General features: G+C 24.0%; 1 protein-coding gene across 1 annotated transcript; it reads left to right on the forward strand.

Annotated features, from left to right (window-relative positions):
- The first annotated feature begins 931 nt into the window (after positions 1-931).
- Positions 932-15,492, forward strand: LOC117178068 (SAC3 domain-containing protein 1). Its single transcript, XM_033369294.1, has 8 exons — positions 932-1,119; positions 4,012-4,112; positions 4,213-4,404; positions 4,542-4,703; positions 8,949-9,200; positions 9,286-9,426; positions 14,233-14,422; positions 14,512-15,492. Exons 2-8 carry the CDS (start codon positions 4,051-4,053, stop codon positions 14,587-14,589), a joined length of 1,077 nt encoding a protein of 358 aa, XP_033225185.1. The 5' UTR covers positions 932-1,119; positions 4,012-4,050; the 3' UTR covers positions 14,590-15,492.
- The last annotated feature ends 6,431 nt before the right edge of the window (positions 15,493-21,923 follow it).

Here is a 21,923-nt window from a genome sequence, read left to right on the forward strand (position 1 = left end):
TTTTTAATAAAAATTAAGAATCTTGTACCAAAAACAAAAGAATTTTTAATATTAGAATTTAGCATGAAGTATTAAATAAAACATAAAATTTCCACCAAAAAGGTGAATTTGGAAAAAAATTAAATAGTCAAATTATCAGTCAAAAAAATTTGCTTAAAAAAAAAGAATTTTCAACTATAATTATAAATCTTTTACTGAAATAGTTAGATTATATTAGTTAGAAACCGATTAATAACTATAACAAAAAAGAAAAATTTTCAAATAAGAAAAACTTTTGAGTCAAGAAGGGAAAACAAATTTCTACAAAACTGTTGAATTTTCAACTAAGTGTATACTGAAAATATGAAGAAGTAAACATGTAAATCCTCTTAATATAATACTAATATTTTAAAATCAAAATGATGTATAAAATAACATGTTTTTTTGCAAGGTTTTTATATTATTTGCTTCGATGTTCTTAGAAAAACTACAAAATCTTGTTGAAAAATATATAGGAGGGTTTTGACTGATTTAAATAAAATAATGTTGTTTAAACTTCATTTAAAGAACACTAAATTAAATGAAAATACACTTTGTTATCACTATAAAGAATATTCTTTATTATGATTTTTGAATATGAAATATTGAAATCGAAAATTTCGAAAAAGTGACTGTTCTATTATAATTCTTAAAGGCAGAAATTGGTAGCACTGATTTGGTACAAAACTTTTTCTTCTTATAATAAATGTTGGAAAAAAATAGAAGAAATCTTAGATTGGAAATGTAACTAGTTAATTTGCTTGATATTTAAATTAAAAAATTCGAAGATAACATAAAATTATAATTCTTAAACAAAACGTTTTTAAACGTTACATCGGTAAAACAGATTATTTTAAATGAGAAACGCTATCTACAAAATGTTATTTTGTCTATGGATGGGATGGACGCGTTTGATGGCGTTCATCTGTTCTGTCATCTGGATCATCGAAGAATTTGTCAACAAAAGATGGTTTGTTTATTGAAAAGGCTTTGCAGAAGTAAAGTTGTAAGTGTCCAAACGTATAAAGTTGAATATAAATATGAACAGAAGGCCGAAATAGGTGACAAGTCCAACTGAATATTTGCGTCCCTCTCAGTGCCGTAAGTTCATCTTGTGTGTTGTACCTTCCCTTCTAATTAATTATTCTGGATCATAGAAACGATAAAAAAATAATCAGTTCTATCATGCGTCTTTAATGAATGTAAGTATTTATTTGAGAGTGTATTAGTTGTCTAAACTGTATATAGTCTTTAAATTCGTTAATTCACTTTATCCCCGTTGAATAGGGTAACTTAGACGTTCTGGTTTTTATCGCTGTTCCGATTTTTTATGCAATCCTGATTTCATGTCCGAAAACGAAAATTGGCGATTTTTGTTGCACTGACTTAAATTTTGTTAACAATTTCTAAGGATGCAGTCTCATTGTGACTGTTCTCCTAAGTTTCAAAAACTTGCAATGGGTGCAATTTTCTAATATTTAAAAAGAAAGGAAATCATCGAATTGCTAAAAAAATATTGGAAATTCTGAAAAGTATAGTAATTAACAGATTGTACTCAATTATATAAATACAAATTTTGGCTTTGAAAAAGTTATTTGCATCATTTTTAAACTAGAGGTTGAACATATAATTTTATTATTTTGTTCGAAATTCAACAATTTTGTTTAAAAAAAAGTCAATGTGATATTTTCGGTTAGAAAATTCAACTATTTCTTAGAAAATTCATCTTTGGAATGAAAATTCTACATTTTTTATGAATTTTTGTTTTATTGGCTGGAATTTTTTGTTGTCGAAAATTTGTTTCTAATTTTATCTTTTCAAAATTGTTACTTAATTTATCAGTAAATAATATTCAAAAGTAAGTTTTTTAAATTAAAAAGCTCTCAATTTTTACAATGTACAATTATAAATAATGGAAGGTTTTAGATTTACAATTTTTAATTCTGTAATTTTGTTGATTAGCATTACAAATTTCTTCAATTTAGAATTTAAAACTTGACTTTCGATCTTGGAAATATCCATATTTAGGAATTTTTATGTATGACTTTAAAATTGAAGATTTTTAAATTTCAAATCGACAAAATTAAAGAATTTTCAATTGCAATTTTTTTTAAATTTTAACTTCACGAAAAAATGTTCCAAATTCCATAGCTCGTTAGCGTCGCTAACTCGTCAAAATTGCAGATCTTTGAATTGTAAATCTTTTGAAACTCAAGATTTTCTCATTTTTATGATTTACTTTTGATTATTTAACGTTGAAAACTTGTTTTTTTTTGTTTTAAAAATCATACAAATTTAAAGATTCTCACGCATACATTCTTAAAATTAAAGTTTTAAATTTTAACTATTTTAAATAGTAAATCTTTCAAATTAAAGAGCTTTTAATTTTGAAAGTTTACAGTTAAAAAATATTCAAGTTTTTGGGTCAACATTGAAAAATTCTGTAATTTTGATGATTTATATTCGAAATTTCTTTAAATTGGAAGATTAAAAATTAAAACTTGACTTTTGACAATCAAATTCATCCATATTTAAGAATTTTTATTGATAAATGTTTAAAATTGAAGACTAAAAGAATCGTTAAAAGAAAGGAATTTTTAATTGTAAATTTCTAAAATTTAAGTTCACAAACATATATTTAAGATTCCATACCCCTAAAATAAAAATCCTAAAAATTGAATAAGTTGTAATTCTATCTTTTCAAAATTCAAGAGTTTTAAATTGTAACTCTTCAAAAATGCAGATCTTTGAATTGTAAAACTTTTAGAATTGAAGATTTCTTAATTTTTATGACTTACATTAGAAATTTCTTTAATTTTGATTATTTGGAGTTGAAAATTTGTCTTTTGATCTTCAAAATCATCCAAAATTGTAACTCTTCAAAATAGTAAATCTTTAAACTTAAAGCGCTTTTAATTTTGAAAATTGACAATTGCAAATTTTGCAAATTTTTGGATTTAAATTTAAAAATTCTGTAATTTTCATGATTTACATTCGAAATTTCTATAATTTAAAAGTTTCAATTTAAAACTTGACATTTGATTTTCAAAATCATTTATATTTAAGGATTTTAATTTACAAATATTTAAAATCAAAGAATTTTAATTTTCAAATCGTTAAAATGGTAGAATTTTCAAAACCTCAATATTCTTAAAAATGTCCCCAATTCTACACATTTAAAAGCAAAAAGGGAAATTTGTAATTCTATATTTTCAAAAATTCAAGAATCTTAATTTGTGATTTCAAAATTGCAGTTCTTTGAATTGTAATTATTTTTAAATTAAGAATTTTTTATTTTGATGATATACATTAGAAATTTCTTTGATTTTGAAGATTAGAATTTAAAACTTTTAATTTTCAAAACCATCCAAGTCTAAGAATTTTGCATTTTACATTTTTAAATAATTTAAAAGTTTTTAATTTTAACTCTTAAAAATTGAATGATAAAAAAAACATTTAAAATAAAGTCATTTTAAATTATGCACATTGAAAATTGGAAGATTTCCTTTTTCAAATCTTCAAGGTAGACCCATTTTAAAAGCATGTACAAAATTTTATGATTTCAAACCATAATTAGAATTAGATAAGCTGGCGAATTTTCAATTATTGTAAAAATCTTTCGAACAGCTTTAATTTTATTGTTAAAATTAAAATTAAAACTTTTAACTCAAAAAATTATTTAATTAAAATGATAAATAATTAAATTAAAATTTTATTTTTAATATTTTATGAATGCTGATGTAGCTATTTCAATATTTAGTTTATATTATTATTAATAAATATATTTTACAATAGTACTTCTAATTGATACAAAAAATTTGAAAAATTAATTAATTTCAATTGTTAAATCGTGTAAATTCAAAAGTCGAGTCATTTAAGTTTTAATTGGAAAAATTATTGTTTATTATATTAAACAATTTTATGAGAGAGAGAGTCATAAAGCTTAAAATAAAGTATGTAATGTTTATTTAATAAATAATTTAACTTTTACAGTTTCTGTTTTCCAAACAAGCTTCCCTGAATTAAAACAAAATGATGGGTGATAATATACTTGGAACATGTTTCGCAATGTGCCCTGACAAGGAGCGATACATGTACGTTTGAAATAAAAATAATTTAATATTTAAAGAAGTAGATGAAACATTATTTTCTCATATGAAAAATGAATTTTTGATCGAATTTCTGCATTCACAGGCGAGAAAAGGAAGGTTTATTGCACGTGTTTGAAATAGACGAAAGGACAAAAAATACAAAAAGGCCGAAAGCAGACCCTGCAAAAACTATAAAAGAATTTAGTAGACCTGCTGCTGGGCGTCAAATGACAGATCTTAGCGAATTGAGACCTGGGCCAGTATTATTACTCACCATTAGATATTTATTTACAAAGTAAATAAGTTTGATTTATGACGTCATTTTTATTAATTTAAATATTTTAAATTGTTTATTTTTCAGCCAAAGCAATGATAAATTTAATGACTTTATTTGTTCTTGACTTTAATTTAAAAAAGATTATATTTTTTCAGAGTTGCTACCAGGACGGATTACGACTGGTCTTTCATATACGCTTTTATTTTTGATCGGTTGCGAGCTATAAGGCAGGACACCGTAATTCAAAGAATTGACCCAATTGGTTCGATTCAAATTCTAGAATTAATTGTTCGATTTCATGTTTACGGAGCACAAAGGTACTTGACTGTAAAATTAATTTCATAATAAATAAAATTTACGGTGTGTCTACCTGATCGGGAAATCAGGAAAACCGTGAAAAATCGGGAAATTACTCTAATTCTGTGATGGGATAGGCGATTTTTGAAAATATAAGGGAACGTCCATAAACTGGGTTACCAGTTTGAGTTGAAAAGTCTATTATTATAGTTTTGATTCGGAATTCATCTCATTTGGTTAAAAATTCTAGTATTTGGTTGAAAATTTTATCATTTTATCGAAAATGCAACTATTTTGTTGAAAAGTATATTTTTTGGATCAGAAATGTAGCTACTTGGTTAAAAATTCATCATTTTTTTATGATCATAATTTTAGTTGAAAATTCATTTCTTTTGTTGGAAATGTAAATAATTGGTTAAAAGCTCGTTTTTTTGGGGGGTTGACAATTAATTTTTTTTCAACTAACAAGCTAACTTCCATTCTTGGTTGAAAGTTAATATTTTTATTGACAATAGATCTTTTCTAGTTTCAAATTGATTTATTTTGTTCATAATTCGTCTCATGTTTGAGTATTGAACAATTTGGTAGAAAATTAACTTTTGTTGTTAAAAAATCATATTTTTGGGTTGAAAATTTAACCCATTTAAAAAAAATTTGTCTTTTTGCTTTGAAATTCAATAATTTTGTTGAAAATTAATGTAGTTTGTTCAAAATTCATGTGATTTGGTAGATTACAGAACATTAATTTTCTTGCTGGAAAAATTCGTCTGATTGAAAATTTAACTGTTTGGCTGTAAATTCATCATTTTTGTTGTTGAAATTTCAACAAGTTGGTTGAAAGATGAACTCGTGTGTTAAAAATTCATATTTAAGATTTACCTCATTGGTTGAAATGTAACTTCTCCATTTTTAGAAAATTAATATTCCGTCTTAAAAAATCATCTTTTAGTATCAACTCTTTTTTTGAAATTTCGTTTTACTTAAGATTCATCATATTAGTTGAAAATTCATTTCTTATGTTGAAAATGTAACTATTTTGTTGAAAGTTAATTTGGACGTTGTTTGATAATTAATGTTTTCAATTAAGAATGTAATTTTTTCATAATACATCTTTTCTGAATAAAAATGCAAATTTTTGGGTCTAAATTAATCTGTTTTAGTTGAAGATTTAGTTTTGGTTTAGAAGCTAACTTCTTGTTGAAAATTCGGTGTTTTTTTTTACATTTTTGTTTTAAATCTGAAAATAGTACTATTCTATTTTCGGTTATATATCCTTTATAAGTTAAAAAATTTAGCTATTTAGTAGTAATTTGATGTATTTTGTTGAGAATTCCGTTTTTTTATCATCAGAAAATTCATCTTATTTGTTGAAAATTCAATATATATTTCAACTTGAAATCTTAGGAGTTTAAAGTGTTTCATATCGCATTCAGTACGGCATTTACATAAATCATTACCATTTTTTCGATAATATCACCGTTTTTTCTGAGTTTCGTACAGGAAATTATCGTGAAGAATTATATTTTTTATTCTGGAACAGAGAATTTGAGTAAAGAATGATAATTTTGAGTTTAAAGACGGAATTTTAGTGCACAAATGGTGCAGGCAATTTTCACTCATAATTAAAATTTTGACTTTGGGACATCAAGGAATTTGGTAAAAGAATTAAAATTCTGATTTAGAAGAATGGAATTAAAAACTTGATAAATAAATTTAATTCCGACTTGAAACAGCGAACTTTGACAATCTTTTTTCATTGTAACTTGGTGTAGGGAATTTCGAAAAAAAATTTTTGTCTTTGGAACAGGGAATTTATTGAATTATAATTTTGGCCTGGAACGAGAAATTTTGGAAAATTATTTTAATTCTGATTCATAAAAATAGGCTTTACAAATACAATCTCTGTTTCAATTCAGAATTAATGATATTTTGAAAATTTCTTGTTCCAAATCAGAATTTTCTAAAATGTTAAAATTCCTTTTTTTTTCGCATAAAAATTTGATAGAATTTGAAAAATCTGTCGTACATATTTTAGAAAAAGAGAGTTACGATATTTCTGAATTATATTAGAAAATTATGAGCTAATTTAAATTTACAAGGAAAATCTGAAATTTTCCGGGAATTTTTGTAACATGGAAATGTCAGGACATTTTTTTTAAAGTCAGAGATTTTTTCCGTTATCAAGCTTATTTTTTTTTAAATTGAAATATTTGTTCAAGTTGCTTTATATTACTGTATTTAAAAATTTTGTTGAAATTTTTTTTTTTTAATAAGTTTCTTACCTGAAAATTTAACTATTCTATTTTTGGTTGAAAATTGATCGTCTTTAGTTGAAAATTCTTTCCTTGTTCAATTCAACTGATTTTGATTAAAACTGGAAATATTTTTTTTGGTTGAAATATCAATTACTAAATTTTTTCTTTCAGAATTCATCTTTTTTGTAAAGAAAATTTAAAAACTTGGTTAAAAGTTTATCTCTTTCGTTAAAAATTAACTTTCTTTGAAGACTCGGCATTTTACCTGAAAATTCACCTCTTGTTGAGAAATGAGCTATTTTTTAAAAAATTTATTTATTTGTTTCTTAATTAAATCTTTTTAACTGAAGATATACTATTCCAGTTGAATATTCCATAATTTTAGTTGAAACTTTATTGTTTTGGATGCATATTAAATTATTCCAGTTAAAGATACATCGTTCTAGTTGAAAATTCATCACTTTTTTTGAAAATGTAACTGTTTTTTGTTTGAAAATTAGTTTTTGTTTTGTCGAATTTTTTTTTTTTTGTTAACTGAAAATTTAAATATTCATTTTTTGATTGAACATTTGAGTTTTTCAGTTCAAAATTCATGTATTTCGTTGAAAATTGTTTGATTTTTTCAGTATAAATTAATCTTCTTGGTTAAAAATTCATATTTTTATTTTGAAATCAACTATTTCAGTTAAGTATTTATAATTTTAGTCGAAAAATTATGTTTTTCGTTTAAAGTAAAACTTCTTGGTTCAAAATTAATCTCTCTGGTTAGAAATTCATCATTTTGGTTTAAAATTTATCTATTCCACTTAAAAATTCATATTTTTTGTTGGTAATTCGTCAGTTTGGCTACAATTTTTTTTGGGAAAATTAATTTTTTAAGTTAAAATTAAACTGTTCCATTTTTGTAGAAATCTGATATTTTTTAGTTATGAAATTAAACTATTTGATTAAAAATTTATGTATTTTGTTGATAATTTTTTTTTGTCTGTCTAGTCGAAATGAAGATTTTTTCTTGAAAATTCAAGTTTTCGGTTTAAAATTCAATTATTCAAGGTAAATATTCATCATTTTAATTGAAAATGCATCGGTTTAGTTGAGAATTGATTTTTTTTCAATTTAAAACTTCATGTATTTTGTAGAAAAGTAGTCTTCTTTGGTATAAAATTATTCTTCTCGTTTGAAAATTCATCTTTTTTGTTAAAAATTCAAGTATTCGAGTTAAATATGAATAATATAATTTAGAAATCAATCACTTTGATTGGAAAGTTGTATTTTCTGTGGAAAATAATTTTTTGAACTAAAAATTGAACAATTCAATTTTTTAAAATTGATGTTTTAATTGAAAATTTATCTTTCTAGTTGGAAATAAAACCACTTATTTCAAAATTAAACTCTTTGGTTAAAAATTAATCTTTTTAGTTTAAAATTCATCTGTTCCACCAGAAAATTCATCATTTTAGTTAAAATTTAATCACTTTAGTTGCAAATTTATGTTTTTTTTGTGAGAAAAATTAATTTTTTAAACTGAAAATTATACAATTTTTGTCTATTTTAAATTGAACAAATTAGTCTTTTTTAGTTCAACATGCAACTATCTGGTTAAGGATTTATGTATCTTGATGAGAAATCGTCTTTTGTGGTAGAAAATTAATCTTTTTGGTTCCAAATATGATTACTTAGTTTCAAAAAATCATCTACCTTGTTAAAGATGCAACATTTTACTTGAAAAATTAGGAATTTGAATCTATTTGAATTTAATTTAATATAATACCCACATTAATATTTCCTAAATATTTACTTATTTACTTAATCGATGGTTCTAATATATTTAAGAATATCATTTATTATCAATTAATAATTATTAAAAACTGACCATTATAACGGGAAAGAATCTGGAAATGTCAGGAATATTTTTCCAGGATTTGAGTAGATACCCTGACACTCTGATTTAAAATTTCAACTATTTTAATTAAAAAGTTTCGCTATTTAATCATAAAAATGATTTTCCAGACTTTGTACGCATCCTATATCAAGTTTTGACCCAAAAATGAACACCCAACATTTATTAGAATGCCTGAAACATCTACTCGTTTGTTATGATGAGTGCAGTCGAACCAAAACAGATGATTTGGACATCGATGTCGGAATTAGAAATTTGTATTTGGGTGATAGTCGACCACAGATGGAAGCAATTTATATTTTACTAAACCTTGGAGATGTACATGCCCTAACTAGAGGCTTACAGTTGCCAGAAAAATATCGGTAAGGCTTTAGATGTGTGCTAAAAATACTCAAAAATATTTTAACCAGTGATAATATTCTAGAAGAAGGTGAAATCTCATTTTAGGAAATCGAAAGACGTAAAGCTAGCTATGAAAATATCATGCGCCTGGTACTTGAAAAATTACGTCCGTACCTGTCGATTAATCAATCAACTTCCGCCTTTATTGATGTATGCAGCGTTGTGCAATCTCAGAAACATAAAAAGGTTTGTCTCACAAATTTTTAAATTAAAATATAAAGTTATTAATAATAGAAAATTTTGTGTATTTCATAGTATCTAAAGGGCCGGAAAACCAGGAAATGAAAGTGAATTTATTCTTTGACCGGGAATTATACAAAATTTTTAGAATAAAAATGTTGTCCAACTTTGATTTCAAGCGTTTTTTAAATAATTTTTCAAAATGTGATTTTTATAATTTATGATATCATTCAGTTTAAAATGCTTAATTCGAAAATCTTTCACTTTAAAAATTTTCCATTTTAGATTTTTTATTTTTAAGCATATATTTTAATTTAAAGAATTTTAAAAGGCAGTTTTAAAGGCTTAAAGAATTACAAGTTTTTAAAATCGAAGATTTTTAAAATAAAAAACAGGGTGGTTGCCGGACCGGGATTTTACGAATTTTCAAAAGAAAAATCTGCCTAATTTCGATTTTAACAGTTTTTAAAATAATTAAAGTGCAGTTTTGAAGATTCAAACAATTAAAAATTAAAAGCATTTGAAGTTGAAGATTTTTTTTTTATAAAAAACAGTTTAATTTTATCATCTGTAAATATAAATAAATAAATAATTTTTAAAATGGATCTGTACCAAATTGTAACTGTTTCAATTCGAAAGTCTTAATAAGAGTTGAAATTAATATATCATTTATTCCGATAATTTTATTTTTAAATAAAAATTTTCATGATTTGTCAATAATATATTTTTAACTCAGAGTTTCAGTTCTTCTTTTATATTATTTTTTATATTAAATTTAATAAATAAATTTATTAATATACTATTTCTATGTAAAAATGTAAATTAGCGTTTTACTATTTTCAACTTAAAAGTAAATATATAATAATATAGTCATAACTAAAGGTTTTTATTAAATTAAAAACATTGTGAGTCTAAATTATTTAATTTTCATCCAATTTAATTTGAAATTTCTTAATGTAGGAAAAGAATAAGTATTTAATATTTACCAATATTTCACTGTTCATTTAAGACGAGTAAATTGAAACCAAATATGTAAAAGAAAACAATTTGAAACTGAATTGCTTTACAAAGAAAGCTTTGAATCTTTAGATTTTCGAAGAGCTTTAAAATGTTTAGCGTTACAATTTTAATTGTTCTGTTTAAAAAGTGTTTAATTCATAAGTGAAATTGTTGAATCTTGATGCATAAATAACAATTGAACATTTATTATCTTCTTTGATAATTTTTTTAAATCTCTTAAAATCTTCTTAAACTTTTTGTTACAGTAATTTTTCAAAGTGAAAAATGATTTTCAATTTTCCTAAGAATCTGAAGAAATTTTTGTTGATCTTTTGAAGTCTCACAATTCTTTAAAAAATTCTAAATTTTTTGTTTGAAATCTGCAAAAATCTAAATTTTATTTTAAATTCGGCTGTAAGTGTTTGAAGTTATTACCTTTTAAAAACTTCGAAATATCTGTTCAAGTTACTCTAATATTTTTACAAATAATAAGTGTTCTATTATTATTATTTATAAGTTCCAATTTTTGTTTTAATTTGCCAGATTTTCTAAAAGTTATAGAAAAAATTCAATTTATTTTGAAATGTATTTAAAAGTTCTGAAAAAAAATTCAAAAATTATTTTTAATTTGGACAATTTTAAAACCACTTCTAGATTTCTCAATATTTCGAAATAAAATTTTTAAGCTTTTAAAGGATGCCTAGACTATTTAAAATAAAAATAATTTAACGTCTAATTTAAGAACTGTTAAGTTAAAAAATTATTTTTCAATTTTTAATGTGTCTGGTTTAAAATTACTTAAAATGATATAATTTTGAAAATTTTTGAGTTCATTGCTTGATTCTTTAATTTAGATTATTGAAAATGTTAACTTGGATTTATATTTTTGGAACTTAATCTAAATCTTTGAACTTATTTGAAAAACTTTTAAACTTCAATTTTTAAAGTTTGGAATTTAAGGGTTCCACTTTGAATGCTTTAATTGGTTGTTTATTGTTTATTACTTTATATGGAAAAATGTTTCGAATATAGTTTGATTTTTTAAATTTCATTGGCCGTGAAAAATGTTAGCGAATCGGGAAGAAACCGGGACTGGATACTGGATACTGAATACTGAATACTTTTAACATAGAATCTTTTAAAAACGGAATAAATCATAATTTTCAAATTTATTAATTTATATTTAAAAAAAATGTATTTTCTACTACAAAAGATAACTTTTTAACAAAATACATGAATTTTTAACAAAATAATTAAATTTTCAACATAATAATTGAACTTTCAACTTAAAAACATAAATTGTCAACAAAAAAGTGGCATAGTTTATATTTCAATTTAAAAAAATGAAATCTATCCAAAAAATAAATGGGGTTTTAAATCAAAAATACGAATTTTCGACAAATAAAGATTTTTTACTCAAAAAAATAATACAAATTTATCTAAACTGTTGAACCTTCAAGCCAAAAGGTAAATTTGCTCTGCAAAAATTGAATTTTCAAACGAAAAATATGACTTGAACACAACAATTTATTTACCACGAAATTGATGTATTTTTACCCCACAAAAATGAAATTTCAAATCAAGAAAATTATTTTTTTTTACCAACAAAGTAGAATTTTCAACTGAAAAAGGTCAATCTTTAAAAATGGAAAAAGCTACATTTTCAGGTAAAAAAAAATCATTTTAAACAAAAAAAGGCTTTTTCACTAAACTGTTAAATCTTCAACCAAAGGCAATAAGCTTTCAGTCAAAAAAAATACATTCTTAACAATATAGTTAATTTTTACCCAAAAAGTACTCCAACTAAAAATATAAATCTTAAAAAAAATAGTAACAAACTGATTCAACCAAATCTTTCGAATGAAATAGTTGAATACTCAAGCAAAGAATCATTTTTAACCAAATAGTTGCATCTTCATTTAAAAAATGAAATTTCTACAAATAAATTTTCGAATAAAAAAGATAATTTTTTGATAAACAGTTGAATTTTCTATTTTCAAAAAATCAGTTGACTTTTCACGATCAAAATGTGAATTTTTAAACAAAAAATACGTTTCTACATCAAAAATGGAGTTTTCAATCCAAATAGACGAATTTTTTCAACCAAAAAGGATGAATTTTTAACAAATTTGTTAAAATTTCAACAAAGAAGCAGAATTTTGAACTCAAAAATGATGAATTTTCAACCAAATATTTGTATTTTTATTCAAGAAAGATGAAATTTCCAAAAAGGAGTTGAATTTTCAATCGAACAGTTGCATTTTTATTCAAGAAAGATGAAATTTCTTCTAAAACAGATGAATGAAAAAAACTGAGAAAAGTAGTTAAATTTTCATTCAGAGAAAATTCTACTTAACTTTTCAACGCCAAAATAAGAATAGTAAACAATTAGTTAATTATCTGCTAAATAGTTTAATTTTTAACCAAAAACTATGACTTTGTAACAAGATTGTTAAATTTTGAACCATACAGTTGGATTTTTGTCCAAGAAAAATGAAAATTCTACTAAAACAGGTAAATTTTCTAATCAAAGAGACAAATTTTTAACAACAAAAAAGAGTTGAATTTTAAACAAAATTAAATTTTCCAGGAAATAGTTGAAATTTTAGCAAAACAGTTGCATTTTTATTCAAGAAAAATGCAATATTTCTACTAAGGATCATTTTTAACAAAAATTATTGGATTTAAATCTAATGATTTTTGTACATTGCATAAATTATAGACAATTAAAATGTTACATTTTTATTTAAAAATCCAATTTCCGACGAAGAGCAAATATTCTTTGAACTTTAATGATTTTTTACTAACAGTGGCAATTTTAGACGGAAAAAAAACAAATAACATAATAAAAAGATGTTACCACATTTTAAAATTGTTAAAAATTTTTTTTATCTTTGAAATCCATCAATTCATTGATTGTTTATTAAACATACCGATTTCCGGTGTAAAACAGCAGTATAAGTCTACATTGTTAAAAAGTTGTGAATCTTTTTTAAAATATAATATTTTTTTATTAAATATACCAATTCCCGGCGAAAAACACTAATATAATCCAGATTGTTTAAGTTTGTAATTTTGATTATTTTAAACAAAAATTATTAATTTATTAATATAACATGAAACTAATCACAAATCACAAAATATTGTTCTAAATATAATGATTTTATTTTTTAAATACCAATGGTTGGTGTAAAACACTAACATAGCTTAAAATTGTAAAAAAGTTATGAACCTTTAAAATCTAATGATTTTTATTTAAAATTTCCAGGAAAAGAAAAACGCTAAAAAAAATGAAAAACGTAAATCTTTGAAAAAATGTAATAATTTTGTTTCAAATTAGAAATATTGATCTTTTTTGTTTTAAAATCCTTACTTCTGGCGAAAAAACTAACATCGTAAATTTTTTCAGAAATGTTAAGTCTTTTTAGAAGTTCGATGAGTTTTATATTAAAACTCTTTATAAAAATACTAATTTTCATCGAAAATATTTCCAATAGTTTATTAGATAATTTGAAAGTTTTAATTTAACCGTACAAGAGTTTCTATATTCTTAAAAAGTTTTTTTATGATTATATTTCAATAAAAGAGATTATTTATAAATTTAATTTGCAAAATTTCAAATGAAAGATGTAAATCAACTTCGAGTAATGAAAAGCCAATCATCTTTTTAACAACAATAATTTCAGGATTTTCAAAATAAATAGTTACACCAGTTTTTTTAGTAGAATATTTATATAATTAATATTTAATGCTAACAGAAGAATTCAAGATTGCATAAAATCATTTTAATATCTTTGAAATTTTAAATTCCAGGGATTCCTTAGAAATAATGAGCACGGGATTTAGCAGCAAAGTGTTTACATTTCCTGGACTTAAATTACAAGAACTCCTACTTTATCGTGATATTGATAAAGTCAAAGCTGATTGTAAGCTTTATGGTTTAATTTTCACGAATGGAAATGTACAATTTGAGAAAGCAAGGTTTAAAAATTCTGACCAACTGGTGAGATGAAAAATATTTTACATTAGTTTCTTAACTATTTATAATTTGAAATATAATTGATAAATTAAGACAATTTATCATTATTGCAGGCTCATCCAGAAATGTCCTTTAATCAGAAAAAAGTTCATAAACTGCTACCGGACATTTTATTAGGACACGTAAACTAGAAAATTTTATAAGTGTTTTATACCTAGGAAATTGAGTTGTGAGTTTTTATAGTTGCGGAATACGACAAAATCGTGGTATGTACTACATGTAAGTGTAATTTCAATTTCTTTTGTTAAATTGATTATAATACTGTGCAGTATTATGATTTAAAAAAAATTGGTTTCTATTTAAACCAAGTTTGCAATATAAAATTAGAGCAACTGACCAGAAGTTAACAGGATGAGAAGAATGATTTCACTCTTCGAATTTTTAATCTATTATTTATTTTCTCCAGAAGGAGTTTCCAGAAACTTATGCGATAGTAGTAAAAAAAATGCTCAGCGCAATATTTATGGCAATATTTGACTGACATTTACCTGGTCCAAATATTTTTTATTTTATTCCGGATCTTTATTTGGATAAATATTATAATTTTTATGTTTGTCTGAGTGATCTAATAATTAATACAATGAGTGACATGAGTTAAAATGACATACTTCAGATCATAGGATTTGGTTGTTGAATGAATCCTTTATTCCCATTCTTCGACGTTTTGAAAACTGTAGGTTTTCCTCATCAGGCCAGAGTCCTTAACATAAAAAGTTCCACATCATATCAAAGTTGAGTAATTAACAAGATTTATAAACAGTAGTAATGATGAAAAATGTTTCTTTATATTTATTGTTTATAAATATTTTTAATAATTTCTAATCGAATCTCAGAAACTACACGCAATTAAATGTATTCATCTAATCAATCTGAAATGAAGATAACTCAAGGAATATTTGAGAAAAGGATAATTAGGATTCATAATTATTACTTGATTGGAACCTTTTCTTCAGGTTCCCTTTTTATATCGGCTATTGGGAATGGTGGTCTACCATTTCGCCACCTGGCGTTGAAATCTGGAACTAGAAAGAGTAGGTACAGTTTTAAAGATGTACATTAATTTTTCCATAAAATTGTTTTTACAATAGTTTTGTGAAGTATAAAAGAATGATTAAATACTAAAAACAAATCTTCATAAAAAACAAATAGTATTAGATAGAATTTTCATCTTATACAGTAAAAAAATACATTTTTGGCAAATAGGTTTAAAAAAACAACAGCAGTTATTTCACTATTTCGTGTAAGTTTCAATGAATTTAAGTTTAAATACATTTTAATTAATTTATGTAGCGACAAATTTTATTCAGATTATGCGAAGAATACGAATAATAGACGATTTAGGGTGCCTGTTTTAATCTAAGAAAAAAATTCCCGGTCATTTTCCGGGTTTTTCCCAGTTTGCAAACATTTTTCATGGCAAATGAAATTCAAAATATAAAACTATAAAGCAATTTGAAGCCAAAAATATTAAAAATTGAACGATTACATTTTTGGTTGTAAACTGAACACTTCTTAAATGAAAAAATAAATTATTTATATTTTAAATGCTTAAAAAATCCTGAAAATGCTTCCAAATCTTATTCGAAATTCTTGAAACATCTGCATGTTGTTTACATTTTTTTCAAATTTTTTATTATTTTTGAGATTATTTCAGAACTTTTAAACATCCTTTAAAATGAATCCAATTTTTTCTATTTTTTTGTAATTCTGCCAAATTAAACAAATTTCCTTAAAATGTTTCACATTCATTTTTCGATAATTTTGTAAATCTTTCTAAATATTTTTGAGTAATCACTCAAGATTATATTTTTAAAATAAAAATCATTTTTAATTTTCATAGGAAATGTTTTTTATTCTTCCAAAGCCATTCAAATTCTTAAAAAGCTTTTAAATTTTGTGTTTGAAATCTGCCAAAATCTATATTTTAATGGAACAATTAAAATATAACGTTCAAAATTTAGTTTTTAATATTTAACTACAATTACTGATTTTAAATAAACAGTCAGATATTTTTAATATTAAATAATTCTTATTTCTCTTAATTAAATTTTTTTAAATTGAATGATTTAAAAATGGAATATTTTACACTAAAATAATATGTGAAATTTAATAAAAGCTTTTAGTTATGCATATAGTATTTTGAAGTTATTTTAAAATTGAAAATAGTTTATAAAGTTTCAATCAGCATTTACATTAGTTTAAATAATAAGACTTTCCAATTGAAATAGTTTTCATAATTTTTAACGTTATAAACTGGAAATTTTGATTTCGAATAGTCTTGTAAAATTAATTATTATTCACTGTTTAATTCTTAAAGAACAGTTCAGTTTTAAAAATCATTATTAATTTATATTCAAAGTTGATCAACTACAAAATTTTTTCATCTAAAATCTTCGATTTCAAACGCTTCTACTTTTTAATGGCTTAAGTCTTTAAAACTGCATTTTTAAATTCTTTAAAATAAAATATACACCAATCAAAAAATAAATTCACTGTCATTTCCCGATCTCATAAGATTTCCGATTTCCCGGTCCAACGGACACCCTGCGATTGGAATTTAAATAAGAATACTAACCTAACTTTCAGTACAGTTTTTAAATAGTAAATATTTAATGTATAAATTAATAAAAATTTACTTTGAATTAATTTTTTCTTCAAAATAAGTGCATTTAAGTTTATAATATTTTGAAAATCGCAATAAATAGAAAAATAATTGTTCTTTTTCTTTTTGTAGAAAAATATTTCTTTTTTCACTTTAGATAATGTTAATTCCATCTACACCCCTTTGGTTTCAATAAAAACTTATTTTTAGTATCTAATAAATACTTTTAACTCCACAATAAAAATCAGTAAAACACTTTTATGCACAAATTAAAATGCATCTTTAAAATTATACCTATTCTTTTTAGTTCGGAATTTTGTCACCAGGCGGTGTATCGCAGTTTAACCATTCCCAATATCCTTCATGAGTTGACTTATATCCTCTTTTTGAGAGTAAATTTGGTTTAAAATCTCTAAAATCTCGTTAAGAGTAGCCCCTCCCCTTTATCTTGAATATATGATTTGGAATCTTTTGCCAGGCAATTGGTAGTAAGAATTTCTTACATGGAAATTTAAAGATGACTGTTGAAGATGTATGTTATGATGCTTTTACTTCAACCTTGTGCAAAATGTTCTTTAGAGAATGGTTTCAAGAGTTCCATTCATAATTTGGAATCACTTGACCAGCTTCTCAGCAATAAATTGTTGTAAGGAAACGAATAATATCTCGGTCAAGTTTAGGCGTTTCATTCACAAGGATCAGTGACACAATTTATATATTCATAACACAGTCAAAAATTTACAGTCGGTTTTTTGTCATGCTAAATGTGACAATTTTCAAGTTTACAGTCGTTCATTTGAATGTAAATTTCATCAGGTACCAAATTCATTGATGCTTCTTCCTTCGCTGACCGGTCTTTTGAGTTAGGCGCGAGTTCACTCACTTCTTTCACAGAACTGACATGCGAATTATGCTGGTTGTATTCAGCCACACGTCTCTGGTTTATATACATCTGCGGTATTCTAGAAAGAAATTTATTACCATTACGCCACTAATTTCTCTACCTTGAGCTAGGGACTTAATTTAAGAAACAATGTAGAGTTATAAATTATTTTTTTTTTGGTGGCATCGTTTTCTTTTTTTGAGTGATGCCGAAGAGGCAGAAGGCCATACATCGAATGTGATAGCATATTTGTTAGCTCTGAATACACTTTTCCATGGATCGATACATAACAGTAGCGACCAGTTTTATAGAAAAAGTAATCATCCAAAAAATTCTGTCTTCTAATAACTTGCTAAATTGTTAGTTTTATGTTTAAGTAATAAATTTATAAATAAAAGATCCTAATTTATTTATGAGGTTGTGTGAATCACACTGGTTCCTTATTCAGGGATTTAAATTTTAAAGAACTCCGTTTAGCTACTGGTTATAGAAATACTTTGCGAATTCGAAAAGTTAAGCACTGTATACAACCATTATGCATATTTATACATATGCAATTTTAATTCTCAAATCAGGAATAAAAAGTCTTATGTGCAAACTTTCAAAATGCTAAAAATTATGACGAATTTTTACATACGTATGTGTAAGAGGAAATTTTTTTTTCATTTCCTTGACTATTTTTATTTTAAAATTAGTAAGTCCCATTTTCAGTTCTGTACGTAAGCGCCTGCATTTTGCATACCCAGTTGAAAATATTCAGGAGCACTGATAATAGAAATATAACATTTCTACTAGATTTTTTTTCTAGCAGAATGTAATAATGGTATTGCCGAAGATTATAATTATTTTAATAGTACAAATTAGCATAAGTTTGTGATGTAAGAGTTGAAATAAAGTGAAACATACTTGAGTCGATGAGATTTTTTGTATTCAACCGTCCAATTATAAAATATCCAAATATTTTATAGATTACCGTCTTTGAATAAAAAAACTTGACTAAAATAAAATTTGAATAAAAAAAAAATTTCACAGTGTGGATAAACTCCAATCACTGAATTCTTAATAAAACTTGACTTCATATTTAAAAGCATCCATATTTAGAAATTTTTATGTATGACTTTTTAAAATTGAATCGTTATTTGTGATTCGTTATTGAATCAAATTGTTAAAATGGAGGAATTTACAATAGTAAATTTTTAAAATTTATCTTTACAAAAAATGTTCCAAATTCCACACCTCTAAAATTAAAACCTTGAAAATTGAATAATTTGCAATTGTATCTTTTCAAAATTCAAGAATTTTCAATTGTTACTCTTCAAAATTGCAGATCTTTGAATTGTAAATCTTTTAAAATTCAAGATTTTTTTATTTTCATGATTTAGTTTTGAAATTTTTTAAATTTTGATTATTTAAAGTTGAAATCTAGTTTTTTGATTTTCCAAATCATGCAAATTTAAAGATTCTTATTTATACATCCTTCAAATTAGAGTTTTAAACTTTATCTCTTTAAAATAGTAAATCTTTAAAATGAAACAGCTTTTTATTTTGAAAGTTTATACCCTCAAATTATCCAATTTTTTGGGTTAACATTGAAAATTGCTGTCATTTTGATAATTAGTTTCGAAATTTCTTTAAACTCGAAAATTAGAATTTAAAACTCGACTTTTGACCTTCAAAATAAAAAATATTCAAGAATTTTTATTTACAAATGTTTAAAATTGATGAATTTCAAATTGTTAAAATAGAAGAATTTTATAATTTCCAATAATATATTTTCAATATTCAAGAGTTTTTAATTGTGAATCTTAAAATGGAAAATTTTAAAATTTTGATTTACTTTAGAATATTGTATCCAGTAATAAAATAAATTAATATCTACATAAATTGAAGAATAACAGTTTTGAAATAATAACAAGGAAGTCAAACAAAATCAGTGCCAAATTATAAAAATATATTTAATTTTTCCATTTCTTGACCTTTATCATAAGTTTATAATGATTATTACAGAAAAAGTACGACTGGAAATTTTTGATTGAGAATGGGGTCAAATATAATTGGGAAGTAGATTTTGCCGAGTTAGAGTATGCCCAACTATAAGCGGGTGGTTTTTTTATTTTATTTTTTTAATACAAGGGTATCCTGCGATTCCCAGGAACAAAATTCAAGGCCTTTTCCAGGTTTTGCAAGTCAAGAAACCAAGTTTTTTCCAGGTCTCCTTTTTTTACATCAAATAACCATAAATCAATCAACCAAATCATAAATAAATTCTTAATTTTTTGCGAACATCAGTCGTCTTTCTGAAATCTTTATGAATATTTTTAAATCTTTGTTAAGTCTTTGAAATCATCGAAATTTGTAAAATCTTTGTGAATTCGTTGAATCTTAAAATTTCTGTGAACTCTTTTAAAATTTGTGTAAAATATTTTATATGTTTGTGACGTTTCTTGTATTCTTTATGAAATGATTGAAATATTTGTAAAATCTTTCTTTAATCATTGTTTGTGAAATCTTTTGTGTTCGTTTGAAATCATTAAAATCTTGTGAAATATTCTCAAACTTATTGAAATACGTGTGGAATCTTTCCTACATTTGGTATATTTATTTGAAATCACTGGAATATTTGAAATCTTTATATTTTGAAATTTTTTAAAAGAATGTAACCTCGTTTAAAACCTTCAAAATTTTTTGTATTTTGGTCTATACTGTGCTCTTTTTGAAATCTTTGAAATTATTGAAACTGTTTGAAATCCTTATGGATTCTTTGAAATATTTGTGAAATTTTTCTGAAGTGTTTTGTATTCTTTTGAAATCATTGAAAATATTTGAAATTTGTGTGAAATTTGTTGAAATATTCTAAAAATGTTGCAATTATTTTAAATCATAGCAAATTTGATGTATTGTATCCTTTTTGAAAATTTTGAAATTGTTGCATTCTTTTGACACCTCTGTAAAATTTCATGAAATCTTTTAAATATTTGTAAAACCTTTTCAAATCTTCTAAAAAATTCGGAATCGTTGCAAATCTTTGAAAAGTTCTCAAATCTGGTTTATTATACCCATTTTCAAATTTTTAGGATTTTAGGATCCTTGAAATTTTCTGCAAGTTTTAAAAACTTTGCGAAATGTTCGAAATCGTTGAAATGTTTTCAGTTTTCAACAAAATACACGAATTTTGAAATAAGAATAAAATATCTTCAAAAATATAGTTGAATTTGAAGCAAAATTTTCAACTAAGATGATTAACCTTCAACTGGAATAGACGAAATTTTAACAAAGAAACCAAAAATAATTTTCAACAGAATAGCTCATTTTCTAACCAAAATGATTATTTTTACCAAATGAGTTATTTTCATTCCCAAAAAGATAAATTACGAAACAAACAAGTAGTAGTTGATATTTCAACAAAAAAATATTTTGATTGTCATTTAGAAACATTTGAATAAGACCAAAAATGCGAATTTTTAACAGAACACATGAATTTTGAACCAGACAGTTGAATTGTCAACTAAAAACGATATATTTTCCTTCAAACCTAGAATATTAAAATTTTCAGTTAAAAAAAATAATTTTAAACAAACGAATTTTCAAGAAAATCGTTAAATACAATCACAAGAAGATACTTTTACAAATAAAGAATCATTGTTATTCAATTTTATATTGTAATTACAGGGTGACCGTTTTAATCGAAGAAAAAAATTCCCGGTCATTTCGCGGTTTTTTCCAGGTTCGCAAACACTTTTCACGGTCAAAGAAATTGAAAAAATCGAACTCTATAATAAAAATTTTTCCATTTAAAGCAATAAACAACAAATTAAATTTACACGTATAACATGGAAGGTACTGACACTTTTCAATTGGATGTTTTAAAATTAAATGTAGATAAACTGCAAAATTTGAAACTTTTATAAATTATAGAGTTCAAAGATTCAGATTAAATTCCAAAAATTTAAATCCACGTTAACATTTTTAATACTCTAAAT

This window comes from Belonocnema kinseyi, chromosome 8, assembly GCF_010883055.1.
Source record: "Belonocnema kinseyi isolate 2016_QV_RU_SX_M_011 chromosome 8, B_treatae_v1, whole genome shotgun sequence".
Taxonomy (NCBI): Eukaryota; Metazoa; Arthropoda; class Insecta; order Hymenoptera; family Cynipidae; genus Belonocnema; species Belonocnema kinseyi.